Consider the following 15,674-nt stretch of genomic DNA (forward strand, 5'->3'; position numbering starts at 1 on the left):
AATCAGGTGTAATCTTTGTAAAAATAAGCCTGGGGAGTTTGAAATGGCCACTCACCCTCCCTTTGCGCACACACTAGAAAAGAGGAGGCAGAGCCATGCTCCGATAGAGTCTGCTGCGGGTTAACGTACGAACGCCCAGCCGGTTGACAAGCACACTTTACCGAAGGTGTTGGCTCTCCACCTTAAAGGCGTCACGGTAAGAGAAGAAGAGATATTTCATGCGCTGCAACCACTTGTGTTTGATGTAACTGCTTTTGTGGGGAATAAATATACGCCTTTTTATTCTAGCAAAATGCAGTCTGTGTGATCATTTCTGTGTGCCGATCTGACCGAACCTTGTGTTTCAAAACAAACACAAAATTTTAAAATTCATGACAATGAGATAAAATGTGATCCAAAATGTGAATAATGGTAAATGGTAAATGGACTGCATTTATATAGCACTTTTCCATCTGAATCAGACACTCAAAGCGCTTTACAATTATGCATCACATTCACCCCGATGTCAGGGTGCTGCCATACAAGGCGCTCGCTACACACTGGGAGCAATAGGGGATTAAAGGCCTTGCCCAGAAATGGCATTGTGTGGAAAAGCAATAATGTAATACGTAGGAATCATGCATTTTCGGCAGTAACTGGTTACACTCCTATGTAAGCAGATATAAAATAGTAAGTACTGTATTTGATGGAGTTTAAATCACACCTGTTAAAAAATGCAGATTGAAGATGAAAAACCCATACATAAATCACACCTTTTTTTTACTGTGCTCCTGTTCCGGAGCACAGCGGTGTTTTTCTGTATCAGTTAGCTGTTTAATCTGCGCAGTTAGATTGATCTAGTTATCTAGATTACGATTTCTTTCCCAGTGTAATCTTTACGTGCCTTAACTAAAGCACTCCTTCTGCTGAATCACCTCTAAATTATTCACTTTGCGTGTTTTTAGGAATCCGCTAGGTTAGCGTAGCTACTAGCTCTTAGCCGATTTAGCATGGCGGCTTCTCCTGTCTCTCCCACACTTTTCTGCTCTGGGTGTGAAATGTTTAGTTATTCCTCGGCCTCCTTTAGCAGTAATGGTACTTGTAATAAGTGTAGCTTATTCGTAACTTTGGAGGCCAGGCTGGGCGAATTGGAGACTCGGCTCCGCACCGTGGAAAATTCTACAGCTAGCCAGGCCCCTGTAGTCGGTGCGGACCAAGGTAGCTTAGCCGCCGTTAGTTCCCCCCTGGCAGATCCCAAGCAGGCCGACTGGGTGACTGTGAGGAGGAAGCGTAGTTCTAAACAGAAGCCCCGTGTACACCGCCAACCCGTTCACATTTCTAACCGTTTTTCCCCACTCGACGACACACCCGCCGAGGATCAAACTCTGGTTATTGGCGACTCTATTTTGAGAAATGTGAAGTTAGCGACACCAGCAACCATAGTCAATTGTCTTCCGGGGGCCAGAGCAGGCGACATTGAAGGAAATTTGAAACTGCTGGCTAAGGCTAAGCGTAAATTTGGTAAGATTGTAATTCACGTCGGCAGTAATGACACTCGGTTACGCCAATCGGAGGTCACTAAAATTAACATTAAATCGGTGTGTAACTTTGCAAAAACAATGTCGGACTCTGTAGTTTTCTCTGGGCCCCTCCCCAATCGGACCGGGAGTGACATGTTTAGCCGCCTGTTCTCCTTGAATTGCTGGCTGTCTGAGTGGTGTCCAAAAAATGAGGTGGGCTTCATAGATAATTGGCAAAGCTTCTGGGGAAAACCTGGTCTTGTTAGGAGAGACGGCATCCATCCCACTTTGGATGGAGCAGCTCTCATTTCTAGAAATCTGGCCAATTTTTTTAAATCCTCCAAACCGTGACTATCCAGGGTTTGGACCAGGAAGCAGAGTTGTAGTCTTACACACCTCTCTGCAGCTTCTCTCCCCCTGCCATCCCCTCATTACCCCATCCCCGTAGAGACGGTGCCTGCTCCCAGACCACCAACAACCAGCAAAAATCTATTTAAGCATAAAAATTCAAAAAGAAAAAATAATATAGCACCTTCAACTGCACCACAGACTAAAACAGTTAAATGTGGTCTATTAAACATTAGGTCTCTCTCTTCTAAGTCCCTGTTGGTAAATGATATAATAATTGATCAACATATTGATTTATTCTGCCTAACAGAAACCTGGTTACAGCAGGATGAATATGTTAGTTTAAATGAGTCAACACCCCCGAGTCACACTAACTGCCAGAATGCTCGTAGCACGGGCCGAGGAGGAGGATTAGCAGCAATCTTCCATTCCAGCTTATTAATTAATCAAAAACCCAGACAGAGCTTTAATTCATTTGAAAGCGTGTCTCTTAGTCTTGTCCATCCAAATTGGAAGTCCCAAAAACCAGTTTTATTTGTTATTATCTATCGTCCACCTGGTCGTTACTGTGAGTTTCTCTGTGAATTTTCAGACCTTTTGTCTGACTTAGTGCTTAGCTCAGATAAGATAATCATAGTGGGCGATTTTAACATCCACACAGATGTTGAGAATGATAGCCTCAACACTGCATTTAATCTATTATTAGACTCTATTGGCTTTGCTCAAAAAGTAAATGAGTCCACCCACCACTTTAATCATATCTTAGATCTTGTTCTGACTTATGGTATGGAAATAGAAGACTTAACAGTATTCCCTGAAAACTCCCTTCTGTCTGATCATTTCTTAATAACATTTACATTTACTCTGATGGACTACCCAGCAGTGGGGAATAAGTTTCATTACACTAGAAGTCTTTCAGAAAGCGATGTAACTAGGTTTAAGGATATGATTCCTTCTTTATGTTCTCTAATGCCATATACCAACACAGTGCAGAGTAGCTACCTAAACTCTGTAAGGGAGATAGAGTATCTCGTCAATAGTTTTACATCCTCATTGAAGACAACTTTGGATGCTGTAGCTCCTCTGAAAAAGAGAGCTTTAAATCAGAAGTGCCTGACTCCGTGGTATAACTCACAAACTCGCAGCTTAAAGCAGATAACCCGTAAGTTGGAGAGGAAATGGCGTCTCACTAATTTAGAAGATCTTCACTTAGCCTGGAAAAAGAGTCTGTTGCTCTATAAAAAAGCCCTCCGTAAAGCTAGGACATCTTTCTACTCATCACTAATTGAAGAAAATAAGAACAACCCCAGGTTTCTTTTCAGCACTGTAGCCAGGCTGACAAAGAGTCAGAGCTCTATTGAGCTGAGTATTCCATTAACTTTAACTAGTAATGACTTCATGACTTTCTTTGCTAACAAAATTTTAACTATTAGAGAAAAAATTACTCATAACCATCCCAAAGACGTATCGTTATCTTTGGCTGCTTTCAGTGATGCCGGTATTTGGTTAGACTCTTTCTCTCCGATTGTTCTGTCTGAGTTATTTTCATTAGTTACTTCATTCAAACCATCAACATGTTTATTAGACCCCATTCCTACCAGGCTGCTCAAGGAAGCCCTACCATTATTTAATGCTTCGATCTTAAATATGATCAATCTATCTTTGTTACTTGGCTATGTACCACAGGCTTTTAAGTTGGCAGTAATTAAACCATTACTTAAAAAGCCATCACTTGACCCAGCTATCTTAGCTAATTATAGGCCAATCTCCAACCTTCCTTTTCTCTCAAAAATTCTTGAAAGGGTAGTTGTAAAACAGCTAACTGATCATCTGCAGAGGAATGGTCTATTTGAAGAGTTTGTCAGGTTTTAGAATTCATCATAGTACAGAAACAGCATTAGTGAAGGTTACAAATGATCTTCTTATGGCCTCGGACAGTGGACTCGTCTCTGTGCTTGTTCTGTTGGACCTCAGTGCTGCTTTTGATACTGTTGACCATAAAATTTTATTACAGAGATTAGAGCATGCCATAGGTATTAAAGGCACTGCGCTGCGTTGGTTTGAATCATATTTGTCTAATAGATTACAATTTGTTCATGTAAATGGGGAATCTTCTTCACAGACTAAAGTTAATTATGGAGTTCCACAAGGTTCTGTGCTAGGACCAATTTTATTCACTTTATACATGCTTCCCTTAGGCAGTATTATTAGACGGTATTGCTTAAATTTTCATTGTTACGCAGATGATACCCAGCTTTATCTATCCATGAAGCCAGAGGACACACACCAATTAGCTAAACTGCAGGATTGTCTTACAGACATAAAGACATGGATGACCTCTAATTTCCTGCTTTTAAACTCAGATAAAACTGAAGTTATTGTACTTGGCCCCACAAATCTTAGAAACATGGTGTCTAACCAGATCCTTACTCTGGATGGCATTACCCTGACCTCTAGTAATACTGTGAGAAATCTTGGAGTCATTTTTGATCAGGATATGTCATTCAAAGCGCATATTAAACAAATATGTAGGACTGCTTTTTTGCATTTACGCAATATCTCTAAAATCAGAAAGGTCTTGTCTCAGAGTGATGCTGAAAAACTAATTCATGCATTTATTTCCTCTAGGCTGGACTATTGTAATTCATTATTATCAGGTTGTCCTAAAAGTTCCCTAAAAAGCCTTCAGTTAATTCAAAATGCTGCAGCTAGAGTACTGACGGGGACTAGAAGGAGAGAGCAAGGTTTTGAATAATCAGGTCCCATCTTATCTTAGGGACCTCGTAGTACCATATCACCCCAATAGAGCGCTTCGCTCTCAGACTGCAGGCTTACTTGTAGTTCCTAGGGTTTGTAAGAGTAGAATGGGAGGCAGAGCCTTCAGCTTTCAGGCTCCTCTCCTGTGGAACCAGCTCCCAATTCAGATCAGGGAGACAGACACCCTCTCTACTTTTAAGATTAGGCTTAAAACTTTCCTTTTTGCTAAAGCTTATAGTTAGGGCTGGATCAGGTGACCCTGAACCATCCCTTAGTTATGCTGCTATAGACGTAGACTGCTGGGGGGTTCCCATGATGCACTGTTTCTTTCTCTTTTTGCTCTGTATGCACCACTCTGCATTTAATCATTAGTGATCGATCTCTGCTCCCCTCCACAGCATGTCTTTTCCTGGTTCTCTCCCTCAGCCCCAACCAGTCCCAGCAGAAGACTGCCCCTCCCTGAGCCTGGTTCTGCTGGAGGTTTCTTCCTGTTAAAAGGGAGTTTTTCCTTCCCACTGTAGCCAAGTGCTTGCTCACAGGGGGTCGTTTTGACCGTTGGGGTTTTACATAATTATTGTATGGCCTTGCCTTACAATATAAAGCGCCTTGGGGCAACTGTTTGTTGTGATTTGGCGCTATATAAAAAAATTGATTGATTGATTGATTGACTGTATTTTTGTGCATTGTTGTAGTTTACTTTTTATTATTGCCATTTAATCTTTTATTATTACAGTTTATTTTGTTTAGTGCTTTGATTCTTGGGAAAATTCGACATAGTTTTTGTCAGTGAAAAACTGTTGTTCCCCCATGTCTGCATACTGGGTCAAGTTCATCCATCTCCTGCTGGCCTGCGTTGATAGAACAGGTTGTGTTTCTCCGAGTGCACAACATAACATCTGATTGTGTCCCAGACTAACTGAAGGCCACGTCTGTTTTTGTCTTACTAAGGCAGGAGTCCTTAAGACGGCTCTCTGAGTTTCTAAGATCAGAAGACTCTGTGTTTTATGTTTGCTTGCATGTCTCTCCAGATATATCTGTTAATGTACTTCAGCTGCAATTAAATCTTTCTCTTTGCATCATACACACGAGTCACTGGTGGTCTTTGCTCATCGGTCTCATTTCTCTGCTGACATCATCACAAAAATTCCACAATGGTCATTATTATTATTATTGTTATTATTATTATTATGATTAAGAAATGTGTGATTGTTTGGTAGGCGGGCGCTGCACTGTCTGAGTGCATGTCCACGTTTCCTAAGGTGCTGTGATGGTTTGTGGTGCAGCCAGTCTTCCAGTAAAACTCACCTTCTGTTTGAGCGTCGCGATGAAGGACCTGCTTTGGGATTTCTTCAGAACATTTTTGGAGCTCTAAAAAAAAAAAAAAAAAAAGTGTGTGTGTGTGTGGGGGAGAGGGTGTTACACATTCAGTGATGGTCAACATGTGGTGTGTGATGTCATGTCCGCGCACGGCCGGAGTTAAAGAGGAGAGGAAACCTCTGGAGTTCAACGGCCACAACGTTCAGACGGCTGTCAGGAAACTGGAGCTTCTAAAATCAGCTCGATACAACACACGGGGATTAAACATTAAACCACGTGGCTCACTTTGTCGCCACTTGCGTTGTGATGTGATGCAGAGCAGCGGCCGGTTGCATCCGCTGCTCTTTGACCGCTCAGCGGCGCTGTTCCCACTCCTCCTCTCTAAAACTGTGACCTACTTTTATCCGCCCTCTCTGCTCTTTCTTCTCCTCACGTGTTAACAAATCACGCTCGGCTACATGTGCATGCCCGCGCTTTGCCGTTAGCGTTTACCTGCCGCAGGTTCTTCTGAAGGCCCTGGTGTGTGGCTCGGAGGAGTGCTCGGATGCTGAAGCTGTCTGTGTCTTCCTTGTCTCCAATCAGAGACTCCTTCAGTAGAGAGTCCAGCTTCTTCCGGATATGAGATTCCACCTGAGGGTTACCGTTGCTCTGCAAGAGACAAGAGGAGCTTTAGCTGAGAAGAAATGGTTACTTTTGTAAGCACCCTGACATGGCGTGATTTCACACAAGGCGGAGCGTCGCTGTGGCTCAGTACAGACTGTAAGATGTTTAGAGGTGGGAGCACAAACTTTTCTCCAAAATGAGTATCAGCTCCTCAAACGTTTCCTTGATCCATCGTGTTGTGACACAGGCTTTATAGTTCACCACTGGGGGGCACTGCACAAGAACAACGTAGATGACAAATCCGATTTTCCACGTTTTTAGTTCATTAGCACACATTGAACGTTTCATGTTGTTGTGGTTGCAGCCCATCGCTAAGCAGAAATGACGCGCTGTCACACGTTGGCAGAATCCTTTTCTTTGTGTCAGACGAAAGTGTGGGAATAAAACCAGGCCATAAGGTGATTGTCAGTGTTGAATATTTGAGCTCATAAACAGAGCCGATGCCGCTGGACTGAAGTTCTTACATCCTGATGCTGATGGTGATTTCACAGAAATCATCATGAAACATGCTGATGCTTATCTCTCACTGGTCTGAGCTCAATAAACAAAAGCTCTCGTCAGTGGAAAGCTGCCACCGCGCTTTAAAGAGCCGATCGTCAGCCAAAAAACAGCATCTGTGGCCTCGTGCCTCCAACTAACTCTGGAAGAACAATGTCATGTTCAACTACACAAATGAACCAGCTGGAAAATATGTAGAGCGTGTTCCAGCTTTAGACGTGCCGAAGACAATCCTGGCACCGCGGAGCTACTGAATAATCTGAACGGGATTAGGGAATGGCCATTAAAAACAGGTAAATTGGTGATTCATCATTCAAAAGGCAAACATTAAATTAACATTTATACTGGCACCATTAAATGACAAGTGTTCCAAAATAAAAAAAATTGCAGCAATAACTGCCAATAAACTTTACATGTGTCAAGCAATAATGTCGCAAGTGATTCTTCCAGCTGCTACAGGTTTGTGTAGTGTATTGTAGTTACTTATTGTTGTGTGCATCAATTTCATCAGTAAATAAGGGTATACGACAATGGCCCACCTGTTTACAATTTTGTTCTAACCTGCAGTCAAATGGGTGTATACGAGAACATGTTGATGGAGTAGTGGTATAAAGGTTTGACAAGCGGCCTTGTGACCGTAAAGTCACAGGTTTCCCTCCTCAAACATGCCTCTGATCACTGTTCTAACTCCTCAAATTCCAGTATGCAGTTGAATGTGTCACATGACAAGATCCTAATGCCACAAACAGCACTCTGACCATTTGCTTCAGATGGGAAATTGCTATAGAAATGATGTCCATTTATCCTGCACACACTGAAGGGATGCATCCAATGAAGCAACCAGTAAGCTGTAAAAACAACCAACCAAACTCCTGCTCTACTTCCTGTTGGAGAGGAACAACATAATGGCTGAATAGTCTCAAGCTTGTCCAAGCTTGTTTATGATGATAGACTCCTTTATCCTCGCAACTAAGCTGTCATCTAAGCAGGGTGGTTTTGGAGGAAAAAATTATTTTCTCCAGTGTGTCCTGGGTCTTTTTCTGGGTCTCCTCCCAGTTGGATGTACCTGGAAGACCTTCCTCAGGAGAAGACAAGGTGGCATCCTCACCAGACCCTGAACCACCTCAGTTGGCTCCTTCCCATGTGAAGGAGCAGCAGCTGTACTCAGAATCCCTTTGACCTTCTCTCCCTGTCCCAGAGTGTAAACCTAGATACCCTGTGGTAGAACCTTATTTCTGGCACTTGTGTCTGCAATCTTGTTCTTTTGGTCACGAGCCAAAGCTCATGCCAACAGGTGAGGACAGGCACATAAATCAACTGGTAAATCATCCACTCATGAACAAAACCTGCAGGTACTTAAATGCCTCCACTTGGGGCAGGAAATCTCCCCTGACCCAGGGGGGAGACTCCATCCTTTTCTGACAAAGGACTATGACGTCAGATTGCATTGCAGCGGACCAAATGCCCCATACTCCTGTAGCACCTCCCGCAAGACAACTCGGGTCGCAGACCTTTCCCAAGTCCACAAAACACATGTAGACTGGTTGGGCAAACCAGCACACTGCCTCCAGTATCTGTGCAAGAGTAAAGAAGTGGTCCAGCATTCCACAACCAGGATGGAACCTGCATTGCTTCTCTTCAGAGAAGCCAGAGCAGGCGACATTGAAGGAAATTTGAAACTGCTGGCTAAGGCTAAGCGTAAATTTGATAAGATTGTAATTCACGTCGGCAGTAATGACACCCGGTTACGCCAATCGGAGGTCACTAAAATTAACATTGAATCGGTGTGTAACTCTGCAAAAACAATGTCGGACTCTGTAGTTTTCTCTGGGCCCCTCCCCAATCGGACCAGGAGTGACATGTTTAGCCGCATGTTCTCCTTGAATTGCTGGCTGTCTGAGTGGTGTCCAAAAAATGAGGTGCGCTTCATAGATAATTGGCAAAGCTTCTGGGGAAAACCTGGTCTTGTTAGGAGAGACGGCATCCATCCCACTTTGGATGGAGCAGCTCTCATTTCTAGAAATCTGGCCAATTTTCTTAAATCCTCCAAACCGTGACTATCCAGGGTTGGGACCAGGAAGCAGAGTTGTAGTCTTACACACCTCTCTGCAGCTTCTCTCCCCCTGCCATCCCCTCATTACCCCTGTTAGTAAATGATATAATAATTGATCAACATATTGATTTATTCTGCCTTACAGAAACCTGGTTACAGCAGGATGAATATGTTAGTTTAAATGAGTCAACACCCCCGAGTCATACTAACTGCCAGAATGCTCGTAGCACGGGCCGAGGCAGAGGATTAGCAGCAATCTTCCATTCCAGCTTATTAATTAATCAAAACTCCAGACAGAGCTTTAATTCATTTGAAAGCTTGACTCTTAGTCTTGTCCATCCAAATTGGAAGTCCCAAAAACCAGTTTTATTTGTTATTATCTATCGTCCACCTGGTTGTTACTGTGAGTTTCTCTGTGAATTTTCAGACCTTTTGTCTGACTTAGTGCTTAGCTCAGATAAGATAATTATAGTGGGTGATTTTAACATCCACACAGATGCTGAGAATGACAGCCTCAACACTGCATTTAATCTATTATTAGACTCAATTGGCTTTGCTCAAAATGTAAATGAGTCCACCCACCACTTTAATCATATCTTAGATCTTGTTCTGACTTATGGTATGGAAATTGAAGACTTAACAGTATTCCCTGAAAACTCCCTTCTGTCTGATCATTTCTTAATAACATTTACATTTACTCTGATGGACTACCCAGCAGTGGGGAATAAGTTTCATTACACTAGAAGTCTTTCAGAAAGCGCTGTAACTAGGTTTAAGGATATGATTCCTTCTTTATGTTCTCTAATGCCATATACCAACACAGTGCAGAGTAGCTACCTAAACTCTGTAAGTGAGATAGAGTATCTCGTCAATAGTTTTACATCCTCATTGAAGACAACTTTGGATGCTGTAGCTCCTCTGAAAAAGAGAGCTTTAAATCAGAAGTGCCTGACTCTGTGGTATAACTCACAAACTCGCAGCTTAAAGCAGATAACCTGTAAGTTGGAGAGGAAATGGCGTCTCACTAATTTAGAAGATCTTCACTTAGCCTGGAAAAAGAGTCTGTTGCTCTATAAAAAAGCCCTCTGTAAAGCTAGGACATCTTACTACTCATCACTAATTGAAGAAAATAAGAACAACCCCAGGTTTCTTTCCAGCACTGTAGCCAGGCTGACAAAGAGTCAGAGCTCTATTGAGCCGGGTATTCCTTTAACTTTAACTAGTAATGACTTCATGACTTTCTTTGCTAATAAAATTTTAACTATTAGAGAAAAAATTACTCATAACCATCCCAAAGACGTATCGTTATCTTTGGCTGCTTTCAGTGATGCCGGTATTTGGTTAGACTCTTTCTCTCCGATTGTTCTGTCTGAGTTATTTTCATTAGTTACTTCCTCCAAACCATCAACATGTCTATTAGACCCCATTCCTACCAGGCTGCTCAAGGAAGCCCTACCATTAATTAATGCTTCGATCTTAAATATGATCAATCTATCTTTATTAGTTGGCTATGTACCACAGGCTTTTAAGGTGGCAGTAATTAAACCATTACTTAAAAAGCCATCACTTGACCCAGCTATCTTAGCTAATTATAGGCCAATCTCCAACCTTCCTTTTCTCTCAAAAATTCTTGAAAGGGTAGTTGTAAAACAGCTAGCTGATCATCTGCAGAGGAATGGTCTATTTGAAGAGTTTCAGTCAGGTTTTAGAATTCATCATAGTACAGAAACAGCATTAGTGAAGGTTACAAATGATCTTCTTATGGCCTCACACAGTGGACTCATCTCTGTGCTTGTTCTGTTAGACCTCAGTGCTGCTTTTGATACTGTTGACCATAAAATTTTAATACAGAGATTAGAGCATGCCATAGGTATTAAAGGCACTGCGCTGCGGTGGTTTGAATCATATTTATCTAATAGATTACAATTTGTTCATGTAAATGGGAAATCTTCTTCACAGACTAAGGTTAATTATGGAGTTCCACAAGGTTCTGTGCTAGGACCAATTTTATTCACTTTATACATGTTTCCCTTAGGCAGTATTATTAGACGGCATTGCTTAAATTTTCATTGTTACGCAGATGATACCCAGCTTTATCTATCCATGAAGCCAGAGGACACACACCAATTAGCTAAACTGCAGGATTGTCTTACAGACATAAAGACATGGATGACCTCTAATTTCCTGCTTTTAAACTCACAACACATCACAACAAACAGTTGCCCCAAGGCGCTTTATATTGTAAGGCAAGGCCATACAATAATTACGTAAAAACCCCAAAGGTCAAAACGACCCCCTGTGAGCAAGCACTTGGCGACAGTGGGAAGGAAAAACTCCCTTTTAACAGGAAGAAACCTCCAGCAGAACCAGGCTCAGGGAGGGGCAGTTTTCTGCTGGGACTGGTTGGGGCTGAGGGAGAGAACCAGGAAAAAGACATGCTGTGGAGGGGAGCAGAGATCAATCACTAATGATTAAATGCAGAGTGGTGCATACAGAGCAAAAAGAGAAAGAAACACTCAGTGCATTATGGGAACCCCCCAGCAGTCTACGTCTATAGCAGCATAACTAAGGGATGGTTCAGGGTCACCTGATCCAGCCCTAACTATAAGCTTTAGCAAAAAGGAAAGTTTTAAGCCTAATCTTAAAAGTAGAGAGGGTGTCTGTCTCCCTGATCCGAATTGGGAGCTGGTTCCACAGGAGAGGAGCCTGAAAGCTGAAGGCTCTGCCTCCCATTCTACTCTTACAAACCCTAGGAACTACAAGTAAGCCTGCAGTCTGAGAGCGAAGCGCTCTATTGGGGTGATATGGTACTATGAGGTCCCTAAGATAAGATGGGACCTGATTATTCAAAACCTTATAAGTAAGAAGAAGAATTTTAAATTCTATTCTAGAATTAACAGGAAGCCAATGAAGAGAGGCCAATATGGGTGAGATATGCTCTCTCCTTCTAGTCCCGTCAGTACTCTAGCTGCAGCATTTTGAATTAACTGAAGGCTTTTCAGGGAACTTTTAGGACAACCTGATAATAATGAATTACAATAGTCCAGCCTAGAGGAAATAAATGCATGAATTAGTTTTTCAGCATCACTCTGAGACAGGACCTTTCTAATTTTAGAGATATTGCATAAATGCAAAAAAGCAGTCTTACATATTTGTTTAATATGCACTTTGAATGACATATCCTGATCAAAAATGACTCCAAGATTTCTCACAGTATTACTAGAGGTCAGGGTAATGCCATCCAGAGTAAGGATCTGGTTAGACACCATGTTTCTAAGATTTGTGGGGCCAAGTACAATAACTTCAGTTTTATCTGAGTTTAATAGCAGGAAATTAGAGGTCATCCATGTCCTTATGTCTGTAAGACAATCCTGCAGTTTAGATAATTGGTGTGTGTCCTCTGGCTTCATGGATAGATAAAGCTGGGTATCATCTGCGTAACAATGAAAATTTAAGCAATGCCGTCTAATAATACTGAGTAAGGGAAGCATGTATAAAGTGAATAAAATTGGTCCTAGCACAGAACCTTGTGGAACTCCATAATTAACCTTAGTCTGTGAAGAAGATTCCCCATTTATATGAACAAATTGTAATCTATTAGATAAATATGATTCAAACCACCGCAGCGCAGTGCCTTTAATACCTATGGCATGCTCTAATCTCTGTAATAAAATTTTATGGTCAACAGTATCAAAAGCAGCACTGAGGCCTAACAGAACAAGCACAGAGATGAGTCCACTGTCTGAGGCCATAAGAAGATCATTTGTAACCTTCACTAATGCTGTTTCTGTACTATGATGAATTCTAAAACCTGACTGAAACTCTTCAAATAGACCATTCCTCTGCAGATGATCAGTTAGCTGTTTTACAACTACCCTTTCAAGAATTTTTGAGAGAAAAGGAAGGTTGGAGATTGGCCTATAATTAGCTAAGATAGCTGGGTCAAGTGATGGCTTTTTAAGTAATGGTTTAATTACTGCCACCTTAAAAGCCTGTGGTACAGAGCCAACTAATAAAGATAGATTGATCATATTTAAGATTGAAGCATTAAATAATGGTAGGGCTTCCTTGAGCAGCCTGGTAGGAATGGGGTCTAATAAACATGTTGATGGTTTGGAGGAAGTAACTAATGAAAATAACTCAGACAGAACAATCTGAGAGAAAGAGTCTAACCAAATACCGGCATCACTGAAAGCAGCCAAAGATAACGATACGTCTTTGGGATGGTTATGAGTAATTTTTTCTCTAATAGTTAAAATTTTATTAGCAAAGAAAGTCATGAAGTCATTACTAGTTAAAGTTAAAGGAATACTCGGCTCAATAGAGCTCTGACTCTTTGTCAGCCTGGCTACAGTGCTGAAAAGAAACCTGGAGTTGTTCTTATTTTCTTCAATTAGTGATGAGTAGTAAGATGTCCTAGCTTTACGGAGGGCTTTTTTATAGAGCAACAGACTCTTTTTCCAGGCTAAGTGAAGATCTTCTAAATTAGTGAGACGCCATTTCCTCTCCATCTTACGGGTTATCTGCTTTAAGTTATACCACGGAGTCAGGCACTTCTGATTTAAACCTCTCTTTTTCAGAGGAGCTACAGCATCCAAAGTTGTCTTCAATGAGGATGTAAAACTATTGACGAGATACTCTATCTCACTTACAGACTTTAGGTAGCTACTCTGCACTGTGTTGGTATATGGCATTAGGGAACATAAAGAAGGAAACATATCCTTAAACCTAGTTACAGCGCTTCCTGAAAGAGTTCTAGTGTAATGAAACTTATTCTCCACTGCTGGGTAGTCCATCAGAGTAAATGTAAATATTATTAAGAAATGATCAGACAGAAGGGAGTTTTCAGGGAATACTGTTAAGTCTTCAATTTCCATACCATAAGTCAGAACAAGATCTAAGATATGATTAAAGTGGTGGGTGGACTCATTTACATTTTGAGCAAGGCCAATTGAGTCTAATTATAGATTAAATGCAGTGTTGAGGCTGTCATTCTCAGCATCTGTGTGTATGTTAAAATCGCCCACTATAATTATCTAAGTCAGACAAAAGTTCTGAAAATTCACAGAGAAACTCACAGTAACGACCAGGAGGACGATAGATAACAACAAATAAAACTGGTTTTTGGGACTTCCAATTTGGATGGACAAGACTAAGAGTCAAGCTTTCAAATGAATTAAAGCTCTGTCTGGGTTTTTGATTAATTAATAAGCTGGAATGGAAGATTGCTGCTAATCCTCCGCCTCGGCCCGTGCTACGAGCGTTCTGGCAGTTAGTGTGACTCGGGGGTGTTGACTCATTTAAACTAACATATTCATCCTGCTGTAACCAGGTTTCTGTAAGGCAGAATAAATCAATATGTTGATCAATTATTATATCATTTACTAACAGGGACTTAGAAGAGAGAGACCTAATGTTTAATAGACCACAATTAACTGTTTTAGTCTGTGGTGCAGTTGAAGGTGCTATATTATTTTTTCTTTTTGAATTTTTATGCTTAAATAAATTTTTGCTGGTTATTGGTGGTCTGGGAGCAGGCACCGTCTCTACGGGGATGGGGTAATGAGGGGATGGCAGGGGGAGAGAAGCTGCAGAGAGGTGTGTAAGACTACAACTCTGCTTCCTGGTCCCAACCCTGGATAGTCACGGTTTAGAGGATTTAAGAAAATTGGCCAGATTTCTAGAAATGAGAGCTGCTCCATCCAAAGTGGGATGGATGCCGTCTCTCCTAACAAGACCAGGTTTTCCCCACTATGCACATATAATATACCTACACACATATGAATACATGTACATCCCTTTTAACATGTCTGAAAAGGGGGTGTTAAGAAGTATACCTTATTTAATCCTACCCCTTCTCCTGGTTCCTGTAAGTCACAACAGGCAGCAGTTTTTTTTTTTATTTTTAGACATAAACTTTACACTAGTCATCAGATTTTGTGTACTGTTATATTTATATTGCTAAATACATTGTTAGTGTTCACCTTGTATCTTCATCGCTGTACTTGTTAAAAATAATCAGTCTGAGCCTTTTCTTGAACAGACTCATGCTTGGAGACTGTTTCAGCTCATCACTAAGTTTATTTCAAGCCTTCACACTGACTGAAACGCACATTCTCTTCATGGTTGTTCGAACACTCCTGATTCTGAAGTTAATGTTTCTCCTGTAATTATACCCCCACCCCCTCTATCAGTGAAAAAGTTATCTGGTAGTTGTTTGTGTCTGACTTCATACATTAACAGAGCTGTCTGCAGTTCTACCAGATCTGGGAGTTTTAGGAGGCAGGAGTTTATGAAAAAAGCATTAGTATGATCATGGAAACCTGCCTTATGAACCATTCTGATTGCTCTTTTCTGGAGCATGCATAACAGTCGAAGTGAGGATTTGTAATTCAGATATGACAAAACAAGTGAACAATCCAAAATATGTAGAGCTTTGTAATCCAAGAAATATTTTTGCTTTGTTGAGGACTGAAAAACGTCTACTTATTTTAGCTTGAACATGTTTTATGTGAGGTTTCCAGCAGATCTTGTGGTCA

The 15,674-nt window shown here is 41.3% G+C and overlaps 1 protein-coding gene across 5 annotated transcripts in view; it reads right to left on the reverse strand.

Annotated features, from left to right (window-relative positions):
- LOC117509407 (1-phosphatidylinositol 4,5-bisphosphate phosphodiesterase eta-1-like) overlaps window positions 1-15,674 on the reverse strand; it is a 277,298-nt gene that overhangs the window by 44,353 nt on the left and 217,271 nt on the right. For all 5 annotated transcript variants that reach the window (XM_034169076.1, XM_034169077.1, XM_034169078.1 and 2 more), the window contains 2 exons: window positions 6,414-6,569; window positions 5,910-5,972 (listed from right to left, as the gene is read on the reverse strand). In XM_034169076.1, coding sequence (XP_034024967.1) covers window positions 5,910-5,972; window positions 6,414-6,569 — 219 coding nt within the window. The remainder of the gene's footprint in view (window positions 1-5,909; window positions 5,973-6,413; window positions 6,570-15,674) is intronic.

This window comes from Thalassophryne amazonica, chromosome 4, assembly GCF_902500255.1.
Source record: "Thalassophryne amazonica chromosome 4, fThaAma1.1, whole genome shotgun sequence".
In the NCBI taxonomy this organism is placed as follows: Eukaryota; Metazoa; Chordata; class Actinopteri; order Batrachoidiformes; family Batrachoididae; genus Thalassophryne; species Thalassophryne amazonica.